General features: G+C 52.8%; 1 protein-coding gene and 1 long non-coding RNA gene across 3 annotated transcripts in view; one reads left to right on the forward strand and one right to left on the reverse strand.

The window, feature by feature from the left end:
• Window positions 1-1,217: 1,217 nt before the first annotated feature.
• GYPC (glycophorin C (Gerbich blood group)) overlaps window positions 1,218-18,722 on the reverse strand; it is a 43,753-nt gene continuing 26,248 nt past the window's right edge. The window contains exons 2-3 of the mRNA XM_027082568.1: window positions 3,965-4,015; window positions 1,218-1,904 (exon numbers count right to left, since the gene is read on the reverse strand). Coding sequence (XP_026938369.1) covers window positions 1,708-1,904; window positions 3,965-4,015 — 248 coding nt within the window. The 3' untranslated portion in view covers window positions 1,218-1,707. The remainder of the gene's footprint in view (window positions 1,905-3,964; window positions 4,016-18,722) is intronic.
• Window positions 8,866-17,329, forward strand: LOC113607305 (uncharacterized). 2 transcript variants are annotated; one of them, XR_003427871.1, is made up of 3 exons: window positions 8,866-9,934; window positions 10,581-14,404; window positions 14,650-17,329. It is a non-coding gene; the product is annotated as an uncharacterized LOC113607305 (long non-coding RNA). The 2 variants fall into 2 exon arrangements; XR_003427872.1 differs by lacking the exon at window positions 8,866-9,934 and having other exon boundaries at window positions 10,534-10,688; window positions 13,066-14,404.

Raw genomic sequence — 18,722 nt, forward strand, 5'->3', positions numbered from 1 at the left:
TTGTCAGGGGAACCAACCACCTGACTAGAGGTTTGTAACTTTCAGTCTCGCCCCCTTGACTTCCAGGCGGGAGTAGGGCTGGAGGTTGATGGTCAATCATCATTGACCAGTGATTTAGTTAATTATGATTATGTAATGAAGCCTCCATAAAAACCCAAAAGGACAGCCTTTTGGCCCTTTTTCAGAGAGCTTCTTGTTGGGGGAGCCAGAATGCTTCTGTGCCACTGTGCTGGGGCCCTGTTCAGGACCTCACCCTACACTATCGCTTTACCTGGTTGTAGATTCCTAACCTTTAATAACCTTACATATATATATATTTTTTTTAATTGAAGTATAGTTGATTTAAAATGTTGTGTTAATTTCTGTTGTACAGCAAAGTGACTCAGTTACACACATATATTCTTTTCCTCAGTTACACACACATGCTTCTTTGTATGCTTTTATGTGATGGTTTATTGCAGGATACTGAATATAGTTCCCTGGGCTATGCAGTAGGACCTTGTTGTTTACGCATTGTATACGTAATAGTTTGCAGTTTGGGGTTCAATAACTTTTGATAATAAATGGGTAATCTGTGAGTAAACTGGTTTTTCTGAGTTCTGCAAGCCCTTCTAGCAAATCAATCGAACCTCTGGAGGGGGTCGTTGGAACCTCAGTTTGTAGCTAGTGGGTCTGTCACTGACATCTGTGGTGAGCGTGATCCTGTAGGACTGAGCCCTCTACCTGTGGAATCTGATTCTGTCTCCAGGGAGACAGTGTCAGCATTGAGTTGAACTGCTTGTTGTTGTAGGGAAGCCTCCTCTGCACGTTAGAACTGGGCTTGGGAACCCTTTTCCGATGGAGTTCACTCGTATTTTTAGCAGGTCCATTCTTTCTAATACCAGGCATTCCGGAACCAATGCTTCAGCTAGTGCCCTGGGGGCTGGGGCAACCTATTTCTAGAGGGACACTGCACTCATGCATCTGTTTCCTGAAGCTGTGCGCAGGTGGGGAAGACGCATGCTGGTCACTGGGCCCTCCCTCTCTCCCTCCCTGGTGGGGGCCAGGAGCCATCTGTACAGACTGTGTTCTCTGACAACCGCCCCGTGGAGCCTGAAGTGGCCGTCCCAGTATCAGCGGGCGGAGTCGATCAGAGAACACAAAACTGCACGGATAACAGGTAAGCCCTGGGCAGCCTTTATCTTTCCCTAAACAATCACAGTCACGTCATTTGACTCTGAATGCTCCATTACGTTTCAGATTTATTTCCAATCACTGAGAGCTGCATCCATGGGAGACAAAGGTGCCTTTGAGCTCCGGCACCTGCTGTTCCCCCAGATGCCAAGGGCTGACGTTTGATGTCTTTATCCGCAGTCGGCGTGATGATGACTCACTCCTTGCTCCCCACTCCTAGGCCCACAGCCCCATTCACACCCAGCGAGGACTTCCATGCCCCACACGCAGGTGGCAACGTGCGCGGCCCAGGGGGAGCCGACCTCCTCCCTCTCTTCCCTCTGGCAGAGCCTGCCTGGGTCCCTGGGAGAGGCCTCTGCAGCTGGGTTCCTCCTTCGCTCCCTCCCCCACTGGGCGGCACCCAGTGTCCCAGGCGAGGTGCGTGTCTTGGGGTGCGGGGGGCGCTCGCGGGCTGCCTGGTGCTGCAGGTGGGGGGGTGGGCTTTCTCTCCTGGACGGGGAGGCGTTGGCGGGAGGTGAGTCCTGGTAAAGTCCTTCAGATGAAGTACTCCTTTCTGCTGCTGTCACCGTTGTCCTGGAGGGACGGGTCGTCCTGCAGGGCCGCGTCGGCGCTCTCGGCAAACTCCGTGCCCTTGGCCTCGTTGGTGTGGTACGTGCCCTTGTGCCGGTACATGTAGTGCAGCATGAGAAAGAGGAGGCAGACCAGCACGAAGGCCACGGCCGCGATCACGCCTGCAGGAGCGGAAGCACAGGGCTCTGTGTCGGGGGGAGAGGCCGGGCTGGGATGGGGGAGGACGTAGGCGGGACCCACAGGGTTGTGCTGGGACAGACACGCTGCCGGCCAGACACCAAACCCAGACAGGCTGGCTCCTTCCTGCCTCTCTCTTGCCCTGCCCAGGGCACTTGCCCCTCCCCTGTGCCCATCTAAGCTACCCCTGACCTCCCCTCTCCCTCCGGGCAGCATCCTCAGACTGAGGCTGGAATCTTATCCCAGCACTGACCCTGCTCCGAGGCGCTCCCCGTCCGCTGCGGGAGGCAGACCTAAGTGCGCCGTCCACCGAACGCAGCTCGCGGGTTTGCCTAAAACTGATAGGTTCACGGGACTTGGAACTTTCAGGGATTTTTTTTTTTTTTTTGAGATAAGTTTAATTCAAAGAATTAGGTATTTTATATATAGCTATTAAAAAGGTGGAAAAATTATTTTATAAAGACACAATCCTTTTTTAAAACCTGGCAAATTCAGAGAAACACAAATGGACGTTAACATGTCCTTAATCCTTCGGCTCAGAAATCACCGCAGTTAACAATCTGATATCTTTCCCTCCCAAGAAGCATTCATGTTTAATCGAAGGTCTCCTTCAATCTTCAAATGAATGGCCCTCTCTAAACCTTTGTAACACTTTAGCATTTAGAACTTGCAATCATTTTCAAACTCTTCTTACTGTAGTCCCTCTGGCCGATTTACGATTCTCCAAACACTTTTTATTTGACCAATTTTCCATGTCTTTGCACATGTTCTCTCTGCTGAAAATATTTTCCCCTCCCCTTGCCTTCCTGGTAAACTTGGATGCTGCCTTCAGAATCCAGCCTCTCCCACCTCCTCTAAGAAGACGCCTTTGCCTTACTCTCCTGGCCCTGCAGAGCAAATCACTCCATCCCTTAGCATTTCTGCTGTACTTTGTAAATCTGATAACTGAGTTTTAGAAGCAGGACAATCCCAGCTGAGGGGTTTCCTGGGCATGGGATTGAAGTGCGAAAACCGGGAAAGTGCCAGGAGTGGGAGGGGGCGAGGGCTGCCCCTGGAGAAGTGTGGTGTGTGTGCCCCTTAGCCCACAGCTCCCCTGTGCTCCGGGAGGTGGGGTCTGCAGGAGGGGCTGGGAGGTGTGGCTAGACGGCTGGTCAGAAGGAAGAGGTCACTCAGGCTTTGGAGTGATGGGGTGAGAGGGCAGGACCAAAGAGTTTGGGTAGGACTAACGGGTGGCGCTCTCACGTGGGGAGGTTCAAGTGCAGGTGTTTGCTTTGAAACCCCAGAACAAACCCTCTGCCTTGACTTAGAAGGTGGGTTTACTGGGGGAGGGGCCTTTGGAGAATATGTAGAGATAACAACCGTTCCCAAGTCCCAGCTTTGGGACAATTTCCTCAGCTCCCCGTGGCCTTTAGGGGACACTTTTGTCTGCATGATGTTAATGGCATTGTCTAAGAAAAAGAAGGTCCGGCCGTTCAGTGAGTAGGAGAACATCAGGGTGATTGCCTGCTTTTATTTATTTATGTCGAAACGTGAAGTTCCCTGAGCTAGGAATGAGCTAGGGAGAAGTGTGAAGGTCAGAAGGACACCGCAAGCTATAGCTCACAGACTTAGTCTGTCCTGAAACACAGTTTGGGTCACAGCTGTGACCAGTGGGGGCCAGTATGGGCTTCAGAGCAAGGCTAGGGCAGGGTTAGGATGGAGAGACAGGGGCGTGAGACCTACGACAAGAAGCAGTGTGGCTTGATGGAGCCGGGAGAGAAGTCAGGGAACCCTGGTCAGCCTCCAACCCCACCCCTCCCTTACCAGAGCGGCTCTCCCTCCAGCCCCGCTTCCCTGTGCATCTAGGGCCCTGACAGGCCCTGATGCAGATGCCTTGGCACCTCACCCACCAGGATGCTGTGTTGGACATTTTCTTACAGAGCCAGAGTCCCCCGGTCCACCTTCAAACCACCTTTGAGGGAAGGAAAGCAGGGCCATGGCAGGTCCTGCCCTTAGTGTTTCCTCTGACCCTCGTGGCTGTTTGAGGGGCCCCCGGACAGCGTACCTGCAATGACGGCGATGTCCATCTCCCTCGAGGCCATCCCGGGGTCGGGCTCTGTGGACAGAACAGAAGAGCCTGAGGTGAGAGAGGACGGCTGCCCATGCCCTGCAGTGTCTCCGCCGAGCTTGCACCCTCTGCTCACAGGTGCACTGGCCCAGGGTGCATGGGAAACTGCGTGGCACGCAGACAGGCCTCTGGCCGGGGCTGCACAGGGCCGGGCCCAGGCTCTCCATGTCCGCTGACCGTTGCTGGAGAGCATCGTGTCACTCCCAGGGCTATCAGACACCATTATGGCATCTCCAGGACTGAGCCAGCCATATGTGAGGGACCTCTGCTGCAACCCTGACCCAGACCCCTGCCCGCACCTGCAGGTGCTCACCAGACACCTGTGGGGGTGTGAGGGCAGGCACGACTGTGTTTAGTGCAGTGTCACCTGCCTCTTCAGGCCTCAGCTTTTCTCATGATGATGGTAAAAACAGACCACCTGTGGGGTGTCTACACATGTCAGGTGTTGGTTTAGTTGCCATCCATCTAGTATACCAGGTACATGGTATTATTAACCCATTTCACAGGTGGGACACTGAGGCTCAGAGACTGATGTGCCCACCGTCACACAGCTGGTCTGGTGGGCGAGCTTGAGGCCGGGACTTAAGGCTGTGCTCTCTGGGGGACACTTTCTCTCTTCTCACTTGAAGACGCCCTTCCCAGGAGGGCTCCTATCCAGGGATCTCTCCCTAAGACCCTCCACAGGCCTCTGCATCCTTCTTCTGAGGGTAGGGCTACTCTGTGGTGCTATCCAAGTTACTAAGTGCGTTTTTCAGAAGCTCAGTGGTCTAGCCAGAAGGCTACGATGTCCAGGAGAGCAGGAACCTCTCCTCTGGGATATGTGTGAGAGGAAGGATTTATTAGAGCACGGAAATATCAGTGTTCACATGGAAATCCCATGTTCCCATTACAAGGGCTCCACATATTAGAACAGAGAAGGCTGCTTCATAATAGTCATTTCCGCTCAGATATTCACTTTAATTATAGCGTGATGAGGTCATTCTCCCCAGCGCAGCTGCCAGATGCCTCTTTCTGATAAGAAGCTGGCTGGTGGTGGAGGGAAGTGGGGGCTCCAGGCTTGAGACCCGGAGGAGGAGAGCCAGGCTGGGGGCTCTGAGGCCAGCACAGAGCCTAGAGGTGGCGGAGAGGAGAAAACAAGGCCTCAAGTCAGCAAAGAGACAGAGCAGGTATCAGGGCAGGGAGAGGGAAGTACAGACAGGAGAAGGTCAAATGGATGCTGGACTTTGCAATCCAGGGTGGTCAAGTGCAGCCTGGGACTTAGTACTTAGCACACAGTAGGTACGCTAAACATTTACGGAATGCATGATCGAGGGGATAAATGCACACAGTAAATGAATGCATGCAGAGGCCAGAGTCCTAGAGCTTACTCCCTCACTATGCACCTCCCATTTCAGCAAGAAAGAATAGCCCCTTCCTTAAGCTGGCATGGATGGTTGTAGAAGCTCAAATACCCAGGATTGCTGTTAGGAATTTTCCAGGTGAAAGCAAACCTTTCTTAAGTCAGTTTGTCCAAGGCAGCCAGGATTAGAAAGTACTGCTATTTCTTCTTCTTCTTTTTTTTTTTTTTTGCGGTACGCGGGCCTCTCACTGTTGTGGCCTCTCCCGTTGCGGAGCACAAGCTCCGGACGCGCAGGCTCAGAGGCCATGGCTCATGGGCTTAGCTGCTCCACAGCATGTGGGATCTTCCTGGACCGGGGCACGAATGCATGTCCCCTGCGTCGTCAGGCGGACTCTCAACCACTGCGCCACCAGGGAAGCCCTGCTATTTCTTCTTTTAAAAACAATTAGCAATTGCTTACCATGTGCCAGGTACTGTTCTTAGCACTTAATGTGTTTTAACTCAAATAGTCCCTATGACAATGGCATTCAGTAGCAGTTATTATTGTCCCCTTTTTACAGATTTGGAAGCTGAGTTCCAGAAAAGTGTAATTGATTTCCCTGGGTCAGAATCTCTCCTGTTTGAGCCTGAGCAGCCTCAAGATGACATGCCTAACCCTGCAGGGCCCTGCTCAGTGGTGAGCCTGGGTGAGCTGGGTGAGGACCAGAGGCATTTGCCTTGGATCACTTGGGGTGAATTTCTTGGCTTGGGCGTAGGGACCAGAGCTGAATTTGTTCAAGTTGTACCATGCGACCGGACTCCAGGGTAGTGACACTTCAGCCTGGCCAGACCTGCCACCTAGGTCAGAACTGGCACAGAGGAGGAAGCTTGGGCATGTCTGGGAAGGTGGGGATGGTATAAGACAGTGGTTGTCAAAGTGTGGTCTCTGGAACAGCAGCATTTCCTGGGAGCCTGTTAGAAATGCACATTCCTGGGCTCCACCCCAGACCTACTGTACCAGAAGCGCTGGGGCTGGGGCCCAGTAATCTGTGGTAACAGTCCTGCAGGTGATTCTGATGAACGCTCAGGGTTGAGAACTGCTGGTGTAAGAGAAGGCTTCCCAGAGAGGGTTTATCAGGATGGGCCCTTGAAGGATGAATAGGAGTTTGTGGCACAAACAAGAGTATAAGCATTGGGTTTCCCTGGTGGCGCAGTGGTTGAGAGTCTGCCTGCCGATGCAGGGGACACGGGTTCGTGCCTCGGTCCGGGAAGATCCAACATGCCGTGGAGCGGCTGGGCCCATGAGCCATGGCCTCTGAGCCTGCGCATCCGGAGCCTGTGCTCCGCAGCAGGAGAGGCCACAACAGTGAGAGGACTGTGTACCGCAAAAAAAAAAAAAAAAAAGAGTATAAGCATTTCAGGCAGAGAGCTTAGCCCCTACAACAGCCCCTCACCTTTCTCTAGTTCTCAGTTTTCTCCCCAAATGACTGCTTGCCATCCATGGCACCTAGGGTCCTGAAACTTGGGCTTTGATCTCTTGCTTCTGGAGATGCTGCAGTGAGAGTCCTCACTGGCTACACCACCTCATGCTGTTTCAGCCAGCATCAATGATATGGGATATTTGCAGAAGGCTAGTTGGAGTAAGCTCGAATCCCTCCCAGGAAGTTGATGGGTTACTGTGCGATTGGATTACGAGCCTGGAATGAGAGTCCACCCCTTGCTGAGTTTCAAGGGTAAGTAGGAGCTTGGGATTAGAATCACTCCGAGTTCAGGAACTGGGATTGGGGGCCGATGAGCAGCTTGAGGCGGGTGGATTTTATGGCAAAGAAAGGTGTTATTTATGGCCAAGTGTGCATCTGAGATCAGAACAGACAGCGGTCTACTCCTGAGATTGGACAAGCATGAATGGCCTCCACCCTTTTTGTAGAGACCCAAAGTGCCCTGTGCGTTTCCGTCCTAGCTCTCCTCAAGATTGCAACGCCCCCGCCAGAGAGAAAGCTCTTCGAGTCCCAGGACCGCATCTGTCTTACTCACAGTCCTGCGTGGCTGGCACGGAGTAACAGTTGTTGAGAGTTATTTGAAAGCCTAGTCCTATCTGGGGAACAGAGGATGAAACTGCGCCCTGCACTGTCCACATCACTCTGATGACCCTTGGGTTCAAATCCTGGCTTGACTGACTTAATGGCAGCGTATTCGGTAAAATGCTTAATACAGACTGGCTTTAGTTTCTGTGTGTGTAAACAGGGATAACAAACCCACTTTGTGGTAAGTCTTAGAAATGATACACACACACGTGATAAATACTGTATATATGTTATATAGACAGTGACTATGTGGTACGTAGCTCAGAATAGGTGTTTCTCAGTTGTAGCCACCGCTTTGATTGTGAGTCATTATTACTCTGGTTTGCATGGAATTCAATGCCATTCACCTAAGGGACCAGTTCCCAGCTGCCGTGGGTCCAGGCAGATGCTGGATGCTGGTCGTGAATTCCCAGCATCGTCTGGCTGACAGTCAGAAAGCACCGGATGCTCAGTGCCTCTCTTTCCCGTATCACTGCAGGGACCAGGAGAGCTTCCAAGAAACAAAAAGTGAGTCTGTGACCCCAGGGTGCTTACAGTTTCCCTGGGTGGTGTGATTGTGATGGATGACTTATTTAGGGCAGTGTGTCCCACAGGAAGCCCCAAGTCACTGGTGGGTGACAACCAGCTAGAGAGAGAAAGAGGCAAAGAGAGAAAAAGGGAAGGAGAAATAAAGAAAGAAACCAAAACAGGAAAAGAGAGAGGAGACGGAGAAACTAGCATAGAAACCGCGAGGTCCGTCGTGGGCAGTCGGGATACTGTTTAGGGAGCTCTGACTCCTTTTGTGCACACACACCACAAGCATGTGGATCTGAGTCACAGTGTAAAGGGGGTTTCTTACTGAGGGCGGCATTTACCACGATTTTTGGAGACTGTGATTTAGACAACAACACGACAAGAGGGAATACACGAAACCCTTTGTGTCCTATAGTGTCGGGTTCAAGGGCAGCCCGTCTAAGAGATCAAGCAAGGAGCATGCAGATGGAGAACAAAGCACGGGCTCATACCAGTGAAAGCTGATCTAGGTGGTGGCGGCCGAATGGTCAAACAGCCCGATACCTCTGGGCTTCTGGACACCCCCGTGTGGCCACCCAGCTGCAGGCCTTGCCACAAGGCCAGGGCCAAGGGCAGGGACAACAGATGTTTCCCGTAGCTGTGGATCCGGAGAGGGAGAGGAAGGGAAGGGCTGTTCCTGCCCCCAACTCACATGCAGGGAAGTCACCACCTCCCATGGAGGCATGGTGGGGAGTGAGGGCAGGGATCGGGGGGGAGGCTGACGCTCTCCTAGAGGCCTTGGGCAATTTCAGGGGTGGGAAGAATGTTCCAGGACTAGGGAAGTTCTGACACAAGTCCTGGGGGCTCAGCCTCAGGGGGGGAAGCAGGGGGAGGACTTACTAGGCAGCAGGCTCTGGGTGAAGTAAGTGGCCACTTACATTCCTCACAGCAAGCGAGCCAGAGGGAAGTGTTTATCTCCAAAGAGCTTGAGCAAGTGGTCGACATCTCACAGCCCAAAGAGGCAGAATCTGTGTTGTAACCTGGGATCCCCGGCTCTAAAATGTGTGCTCTCTCCAGAGTGCAAGCTGCCATGGTTGGGAACGGCTTCTTTCCTGTGCCGTCTGCAACGCGGCAGCAGCCAGAGCCCTGCTGACTCTCTAGGTCTGCAGGGTGATCCGCTGCGTGTTTCCTGGTCAAAGGCAGCACCCCTGGGAGGTAGCAGGGTGCAGAGGTGCTGCCCCTCCGTGCAGGCGACAATCTCCACTCCAGCTGGCAGCTTGGGCACCGCTAATAGGATGCAGCACTTTAGCAGCAGCTGGATCCTCGGGGCTCCAGCGGTGCTTCTCAGATGTCAACAGAGAGCAGTGCTCAGGCACTGGCTCCAGGGACACAAGTCGACCCTCCTGTTGCCACCAAAAGCCTTGCTTCTCTTGTGTTTTCTGATGAAGCTGTGCAGGGAACTTCTTTTTCCTGCAAGGGTTTGTCTTCAGCACCTCCTGACCCACCTCTAATGGTTTTTCCTATTGCCTCAGGGGTCCTGGAGGAAGCACCCCATTCCTGTTTCCCATCTCCCACCTGGTCCAGCCAAGAGGAAGAATTCAGGCACGGGGCAGAAGACTCTGGGAAGAGTAAGATTATTTAAGCCTTAGTAGCACGAAGGGAAACACTTGTTGACCAACAGGTTTGTCATCAAGTCCTTGAAGAATTCATGCCATGACAACGGTGTCAATGCCAGCAATGAGCAGACGTGGCAACCACATCTGTTGCTTGATGGTTTGCTCTGTGCTACTTATACCGAGAGCCTTCTTTTTCAGGGGGCTTAGTGGGTGATGGCTTTGCGTGAGGCTGACTTGGGTTCAGAGGAAGGACAGGAACGTTTGTGGCCCTAGATAGTTCTCCTTGGCTCACACTGGAGTTTCTCCTTCCTTTTCTAGATTCTGGCCTCAAAGGCCTGATGCAAGTGAAATAGAAATCAGCTGACGATTGACGTTTACTAACTGACTTTCCTTTGTGGTAAGAAAAAGGTCAAAGACATTTACTTTTCTTTGATGGTCTGTTGTTATCTCACTGTAGCATTCAAGCTACAACAGGGGAAGAATGGGTCTCAGAATATAAGAGGCCCAAGGAAAGAAACGGATAGCTCGGTATCCACTGTCCATCTCTCTTGCAAGACAGCCAAGGTCGGCCGGGCAGTTAGCATTTGCCCAGCCCCAGGCTTCACCGGATGCAGAGAGGATGAGGTCTGTCCCCAGAAGGTTTAAGACTTGGTTGAGGAGACATGACACATTTACATGAAAAGTTAGACTCTGTGTGTTTAAGTGTCAAAATGAGCAAGAAAGACGTGCCCGGGAAACAGAGTCACAGATGGAGAAACCAAACTTATGGTTACCAAGGGGGAACAGGGGGAGGGATAAATGGGAGATTGGGATTGACATATACACACCACTATATGTAAAATAGATAACTAATAAGGACCTACTGTGTAGCACAGGGAACTCTACTCAATACTCTGTAATGGTGTATATGGGAAAAGAATCTAAAAGAGAGTGGATACATGTATATGCATAACATATTCACTTTGCCGTACACATGAAACTAACATAACACTGTAACTCAACTATACTCCAATAAAAATTAACTAAAAATAAACTTCCTTTAGCACCTACTACATCCCAGCAACGTGGTGGATAGTTAAGGCAAGGCCCCTGCCTTCAAGGAGCAGACCGTACAGCAGAGACAAGGACGTCTGTGGGTAACTTTGGAAAGGGTAGGTTTCTGGGTTCTCCCGAAGGCTTCCTGGAGGGGGTGGTCCCCAAGGCTGGCCTGCTGAGATGCTGAGTGGGTGATGCCAGCAGCAGTGGTAAGAGAAGGACGTGGAGGGAAAGCTCACGGTGGGTCATCGGGTGTCGGGGTCTGGGCTCCCGGCAGCTGCAGGTTGTATGCTGGGGAGGGGCGTTACCTGCCTGCAGCTTCCAGCAGGTCACCCTTCCTATCTGTGCAGAGAGCCTGTGTCGCCTTCCCCGGGCTTGCAGACCAAATTCTCCAGACAAAGTACCCGGCCAGGCGAGGCCAATGTGAATTTGACCTGCCTTTTATCAGAATGTGCCTGCCATTCTCAAGGTCAAAACTATTGCCCTCATGGTCCCTGTGTGTCACCTTATAAACAGTCTCCCCGGGCCCAGGGCTGCCAAAGTGCTGTGCAATGTTATTACACTGCTCTGAAACCCCATCCAATGATCCAGCCACGCTTTCCTCCTCCTGGCTGTGATGCTGCCTTCCCTGTTGCCCTGGTGCCTGATGCTGCTATATAAAAGCAGGCACAGATGTCTGGCGGGTACCGGAGCCTTGCAGGCTGCAACATGCCAGCCACATCAAAACACTGGTGGGTGAAGTACTGGGGCCTGTGAGGGGGCAAGGAGAGGTAGACTCCCTGCTCTGGAGATCAGAGCCATTCCCGGCATCAGTAAACTGGGGAAGATGCAGCCTGGGGGCAGAGGCAGGAGAGGGGGTCTTCCTGCCTCTGGATCTTTTGCTCAGGGAGTTTTCGTACTCAGGCATTGTCGTTTGGGGGATGTGCTCAGGGGAGGGGAACTGAAAGCTGAGGATGCTGTAACTCACAACCCAGAGTGTCCAGGCTTTCCTCCACCTATATGTCCCTGCTATTACCCCTGAGTTTTTTGTTTTTTTTTAAATAGAGCCTTATTCCAATACAAGGACCAGTCTGCCTCAGTTGAGCTACAGGGTCTAAGTAAAAGGAAACGCTGCTTTGTCTGTGTTCCTGGGGCCAGAGTATAAAAAATGGAGCCCCTGTCTCCCCAGCCCAGGATGGTGACAGCAGTGGGAGTCAGCAAGAAGCCCTAAAGGGGTGGGGGGAGGGCGCATCTGGGGAGACAAGGGTCTGCTGAGCAACATGAAGTCGCCACTGTCCACATGCGGACACTCCTCTGAGAGAGGGAACCTTGTCAGCTTGCGCTGTGTGGGGTTTGGGGCTTGCTCAGGAGGCAGCAAATATCCCCACGGCACAGAGTGAGGAAAGGGAACCACCGCTCCCTCCCCACACCCTGTGCCCACCGCCTCCTGAGGACCTGAGGGTTTCTAAGAAAATGGAATTCAAGAGAGACAGGAAGAAGGGGAGGAGAAGATCCAGTCCGGCTGCTGTGCCTGGTTCTGGGGAGGATGCTGGTGCTCGGTACCCGTCCGCTTCTCAGGCTGGGGTAGCGGGGGTGCTGGAGAGGTGTCTGGTTCAGCAGGCGTCAACAGAAGCTCAGACTTGAGACAATGCCAAGACCACGGAAAGGAGCTCAGCAGGTTTGCTCTTCCCGGGAGGAGGAGAAAGCCTGCCCTGGAAATAGCTGGTGTGGCTTCAGCTCACTGGGAGAGGAGACCCAACTATTTAACTTCTGATTTGCACCTGTCCCTTTATCAAGCCCACTGATCTTCACATTGAAAGGAGAACAAGTTTAAGAGGAAACGGAAGCTGAGGAGGAGAGGAGGCGGGTGTTACCCAAGAGTGAGATAGCGTCCCTGCTCTGACCAAGGTCGGGGTCCAGGCTCTGGAGGCCCTCACACCCCACCGGGAGAGGGACGGACTGGAGCTCTCCTATCCGTGTGTGCACAGGACTGCGCTCAGCCTCTGGGGTTTGTGTGATGTCCGGGTCAGTGTGTGGAGCTGGTGTCAAGGCCTTTTATGCCGTGGCCGTTCCCAGCTGATGGCCCTCTCCTTCATCTTACTCTGTCCAGCTAGGTCGAGCGACACCTCGGAGGTGGGATTTGTCCTCATGGGCAGTTCTGCAGCTCTGTCCCCGATCCCTACCCAGATCCAGCCCATATTCTAAGCCTCAGGCTCCCCAGGCTTGGCTGGGCTCAGAGGTCCCCAGACACAGTCTATTCCCAAGGCCCCATGTTTCTCCATCCTCCTGAGAGGGGCTCTGCCTACTCAGAACTCACTCCTCGACTCCCCTCTGGACTCTTACATGTGCTTCAGCAGCTCACACAGGGGTGACTCTCTGACCTCTGATCCCTACAGCAAAAGAGTGCCTGATCCCCAGGGCGGACACACATGGCAAGCCTGGCACGGAACGAGGGTTCAGTATGGCGGGTCCTCCAGGGAAACAACATCCTTCACGTCTCTGTTTCTCTTTCAGGGCTAAAGGGAGACTGGGAGCCTGGCAGCATTTGGGAGGAATTTGCTAAATTATGGATAAAGAAGGAACAGATAAATTACTCACCATCCACTGCGTACAAGACGCAAGGCCCTAAGGAGGGAAGGAATTAAACACCCTTAGGAGTCTTACTTGTCTTCTCAAATGGCACGTTACCCATGCTTCCCATCTCGAGGTAGGATGACATCCATGGCATAGGGCAGACTTTCACAGGCAAGTTACCCCACGTCTTGGAGCCTCCTTTCCTCTCTCTGTTACACAGAGATAGTAAACCCCCAGCCTAACAAGACTGACAGCTGAGGCCCTGGTCCTCAAACTTGATTGTGCATCAGAAGTGCCTGGGGCATGGGATCTGTTCCATCCCAGCTTCCTGGGTCACTCCCCCCGCCGCCCAGATTCTGAGTCAGCAGGTCTGGGTTGAACGCGAGATTCTGCATTTCTCACATGTTCCCAGGCAATGCTGCTGGTGCGGGAGCCTCCCTCTGAGAACCGCTGAGCTCATGACCGTAAGTGCTGCTTATAGAGCACGAGGTTCCATTCAAACACTGTTACACACCTCCCTTTGCAAGGGTGTGATATTAGGCTTCAGCAACTAGAACTGGGGGGGCCTGGTACCCCCTCAGCAACGCAAACAAGCAGCCACCGTCACAGCTGATCTGGTCACGGCCTGAGCTCAGCACCCTTTCTTTCAGGACCAGATGATGCAGCTGGAGACCTGGCACAGTAACACACTCTGAGAATTTGTCACCTCTGCTGGCTCCCCTGCCTGGCTGGGCGAGGGGACAGGGACACTGTGGCAGGGTCTGGTAGCTGCCCGCACCCTCTGACCAATGACCTGTTAGGAGACTGCAGCCTTGCTCTCTGGAAATTCTGAAAGGGCCCTCAGCTGCCCTGGATGCCCACGTGTGCACTTAATGCACTGAGACCCAGGGAAGGAAAAAGAGCCACTGTTGATTCAGCGGAGTACACCTGGGCTCTCATGATGCGGCAGGAAAGCGCTTCTCCAAAGGAAGGTGTCTGGGGCACCAAAATGGCAAAGGAAGGAAGTGGATTCTTGGAGATATGGGGCTGGCCAAAAAGTTTGTTCGGGGTTTCCCATAAGATGGTACGGGAAAAACCCAAACGAACTTTTTGGCCAGCCCAATATGTTGAGGCACCAGAAAAGGCACTGTGTATCTCAGTCAGCATCGCTGGGCTTCCCAGATCTCAGCTCCACCAGAACCGGCTAAAGCTCAGAAGACTCTGGACATGCTTTCTCCAGCCCCAGCTCCATCCGGATGTGGGAAGACCGAGAGTACACAGAAAGCTCCCCTGCCTACTGGTGAGCTGAGCACGGCGGCCAGGCACAGAGTGGACGGGGGCAGCACGAGGGGCCGTCCTGCAGGGCGACTGAATCCCCGCCCCACACCTAGACCACCTTGGGAAATGCCAACCCCAGTCTCCTCATGTGTCCAATGTGGTGGCGCTTCTCTGTAGGGTCCTTGTGAGCTAGTACGTGGTGAGCACCTAGGACAGCGCCTGGCGTAGACTGGCCATTTGACTGTCACTTATTATCCTTGTCCACAGTGTTGACACAGCTTCGGTCAAAGTGGGATTCTCACAAATGGGCAACTTTCATTCTCTCATACGCTCTATGGCCAATGTATCACCCTGAGCCTCAAACACTCCATTTCTAGTCATTGATCCAGAGAAATCATCTGAAACAGGAACAAAAATTCATTCTTGGCAAAGTGTATTGCCATTGGGTTTAAACTGGAAAATAAAAGAGGACAGTCTAAATGCTCCACGTTGAGAAACTCGTTCTGTCAATTACGATACACACACAGGACAGAATGTTCTGCAGTTACTGAAGGCAAGGGTGGGAATTCTGAGCGACAGGAGGAAATGCTTACAGTATGATTTAATGGAAAGGAACAGGACTCTAAATATAAACTATGTTAAACATACAAAAAAAAGGCTTAGGAAAAGGAATGAAAGGAAATATACTTTCCTGAGATGGTGGCTTTTGGGTGGTTATGGGTGGGGGCTAGGTTATGGGGGTATTGTTTTCTTCTGCTATACAGTTTTCACACACATCCACACCCACATATACATTAATGCACACACATGGCCTCCCGTGACCCGCAGCCCTGCCAGTGACCCCCCTGGGCTGACGCAGGGGCTCCTCTAAGGCACGGTCCCCAGCCTTCACTGGCGGGCCTGTGAGCATCTCTGGTTGGTGACAGTTATGTCCCAGCCAGGGCCAAGTGTGTGGCTGGTGGGTAGGATCCAGGTATGATGGAGAAGACAGTTCTGTAAGGAGAAGCTGTGCCTCCCAGTGAGATTCGGAAGCCCAGGAAATGGGCCAGCAATGCTCTTTTCAGTCCTCATTTCAGGCTGGGGGACCAGCGTGGCGACCAAGAACTTGACCTCTCCAGCTTAGGGAACAGCAGAGGCCAAGGTTCTAAAGCCTCTCCCTGGGAGCACCCTGGACATCTGGCTGCTATGACACTTTATCTGAAGAGAATGTCACCTCCTCCACAGCCCTGTGAAAGCAGGACCAGCCCCCTGCTAGATCTGTGTTTGTGCCTTTGTTTGTTCTCCCATTCACACCCCAAGGCTCGGCGCTCCCCTGGCCTCCACTTCTCCAGGGACCATATTGCCTGGGGCTCTCTTCCCTCTGGAAACCCTCCTTTCTGGATATGGATAATGATGTAATTGCCACCATTTGGGGGCTTGCTTCATAAGTGCATGTATTGGTGCGATTTCTTATAAGAACCTCCGAGGTAGATGCTATAATGCCTATCGCTTTACAGTGGAGGAAACTGGAACTTGCCCAAGGTCACACAATGGTGACAGGAGAGACTGGGATGGGGTCTGACCCAGAGAGAAGACGGCCGGCTATGAACCAGCAGGTGGGCCCCCCACCAGACACCACGTCTGCTGGTGCTTTGATCTTGGACTTCCCAGCCTCCAGAACTGTGAGAAATACACATCTGTTGTTTTAGCCCCCAGTCTGTGGTATTCATTATATCATCCAGAAAGGACTACTAAGGGCTGAAATAAGGGAGCCCTGCAGACATCGGAATGAGGAGTGTCCCAAGCAGACACCAGCCAGGGGATGTGCTCCTGGGTGACCCAGGGACCGTGTGGTTGCTGCAGAGTGAGTGAGGGGCAGAGTGTAGAAGGGGCAGTGACGGCACGACAGGCTGGACCCTACGGGCCTCTGCGAGGGATGGGAGGCCAGGGCGGGGGTCCAGAGGGAACTGTATGAACTGTGTGTGCTTGAGGCCCGTCACTCTGGCTGCTGTGCTGAGTGAGGACAGACCCTGGGTGAGGATGGGAGAGGTTAGGACCATGGTCCAGGCAAGTGCTTGGACCAGAACCATGGTGGTACAGGTGATGAGGGACAGGGAGATTTTAGATATATCGGGACTGTGGGGCAACTTGGGCTTGCTGACGGATTAGATGTGGAGTGTGCAAATAAAGAAAAAAAAAATAGAAGAGTCAAAGTTTGGGCCTGAGCAGGAAGGATGGAGTTGTGGTTCACTAGAAGGGGGGCCCGGGGGCAAGGTCTGGTGGGGGGCGACATCAGTGCTGGCTGAGGGTGTGTTATGCTCAGGGAGCCTGTTAGATGAGAAGTGCACAAAGGTTAGTTTCGAAGACTAGTTAATAAATCTATTTTCTTTTTCTTTGCACAGAAGCTGGTAATCTAGGACCTACGTGTGAACAACTTTATATATGAATATTTTTAGTGCTTGGTTTACTTGGGTTGGTATGATATATTATAGTTAAGTTCCTTGAACACTGTGGATTCCCCTAATGTGTATGAATGACTGAGGCTTTGTAGATCAAGGGACTTTTCCTCCCTTGCTTGGGGAGAGTTCAGGGAGAGGTGAGGGCTGAGGGAGGGGCTGGGCGGAGGCAGTCTCCAGCATCTTGATGGTATTCACAGAGCCCCGCGAGTGTGAATGAAGGAGAGGACCCAGAGCTGAGCCCTGGAGCTTGGACACGTGGAGCCCAGGACGAAGCAGGCAGAGAGCCAGGAGGAGCCCAGGGGGAGCGGTACCTGGGAAACAGGGCCACCCACCCCTGCAGAGGCTGGGCGGCCCCATCACAGCTTTCCTCCTGCTCTGTCTACAGCTGCCCGGTTCTCCCCGGGGCCTGTGTATGTACTAGACTCCACCTTGTCACACACTATATACATCACCACTGAGACCTCGCCCCTCTCTCCTGCGTCATCAAATCGCCCCCCCCCCCCAGCAGATCCCCCCTGAGCACGCTGTTCTCCAAACTGAAGAAAAGACAAAACTCCCTTCTTCACACCCTGTCTCTCTCCCACTCCTGGCCCCTTTCTCTGCCCCCCTGTACAGAAAAGCTCCTCAAAAGGATTTCTATACCTTCTTTCCATGTTTCAGGTACTTATTTTTTCAGTGAAATAAGCTGCCTTGATAATGTTGGTGCTTGGAGGGGTGAGTGGGGGAAGCAATTGGACAGAGAATTCAGGTTTGGGATCACACCAACAGGTGGGACCAGTCAGTGTGAGAATGTGTGTGTGTGTGTGAGAGAGAGAGAGTGGGGTGTGCTCCCAGCCATGGTCAGCTGTTTGAATTCAGGTACACAAGAGGGGGAAGAGCTGTATTTATTGATCCAAGCCTGGGCCAGTAGGAGAAAAGGAGAAAAGTTTAAGAGAGTTCATTGGACATTCAACAGAAACCATCTGGGGATACAGCAGTAAACAAAATAGCTGAAAGTTCTTGTCTCTCTGGAGTTTACATTCAAGGAGAAGGATACAGACAAGAAAAAGGAGCAATAAACAAGCTATGCAGTATACTAGATAGTGCAAGACAGAAAACAAAGCAGAAGAGAGGAGGGGGCTGTGAGTGGGAGTCGCAAATTTAAATACCGTGGCCAGGGAAGGTGGTATTTGACTTAGCCCTGAAGTGGGTGAGGGAGGGAATATCTGGAGAAGAGTGTCCCCCACGGTGGGAACAGCAGGTGCAAAGGCCCTGGGGTGGGAGCAGCCCCAGTGTATTTAAGGACCAGCCAGCAGGCCAGTGTGGCTGGAGTGAAGTGAGCCCGGGGTGAGCTGTAGAAGATGCAGTCAGAGACTTAAATGCGGCTGGATCATGGGCCTTGAGAGCACTGGACGAGCTTTAGCTCTTATTCTAAAATAGACGGGGGCCATGGAAGGATTCTGAGCAGAAGAGTGACATGAACTGACCGTCATGCTGTCAGGTGCTCTGGCCGCTGTGCAGGGGAAGGGGACCAGCTGGGGGCCACGGTACCATCCAGAGGAGAGAGGATGATGGCTCAGACTTCAGTGGGAGAGGCGAGAGGTGGTGGGTTTGGAATGTCTTTTCTAGGGACTCTGATGACGGGCTGTGGAGTCTAAGATGCTCAGGGGAAGAAGTGAGGCGATGGAGGGTGGTGGACGGCAGGAAGCGGTCAGGTACTGGATTCGCGGTGCCCACGTGGCTGAGAAATTGCCAGAGTGGAGATGTGAAGTCAGCAGGGGCCCGAGCTAGAAGTGCCAGGAGCTGTCGGGGAGCAGGGTGGTTGAAGTGGAGACGCTGGAAGTCTCCGGGCATGTCTCGTTCTGCTTACGACTGCAGGAGCAAGAGCTGATGCCCAAAGCAGGGAATTGAGGTAAGTGGAGT

The sequence above is a fragment of the Aethalodelphis obliquidens genome, unplaced genomic scaffold, assembly GCF_003676395.1.
Source record: "Aethalodelphis obliquidens isolate GAN/ISIS:26980383/991018 unplaced genomic scaffold, ASM367639v1 scaffold47, whole genome shotgun sequence".
In the NCBI taxonomy this organism is placed as follows: Eukaryota; Metazoa; Chordata; class Mammalia; order Artiodactyla; family Delphinidae; genus Aethalodelphis; species Aethalodelphis obliquidens.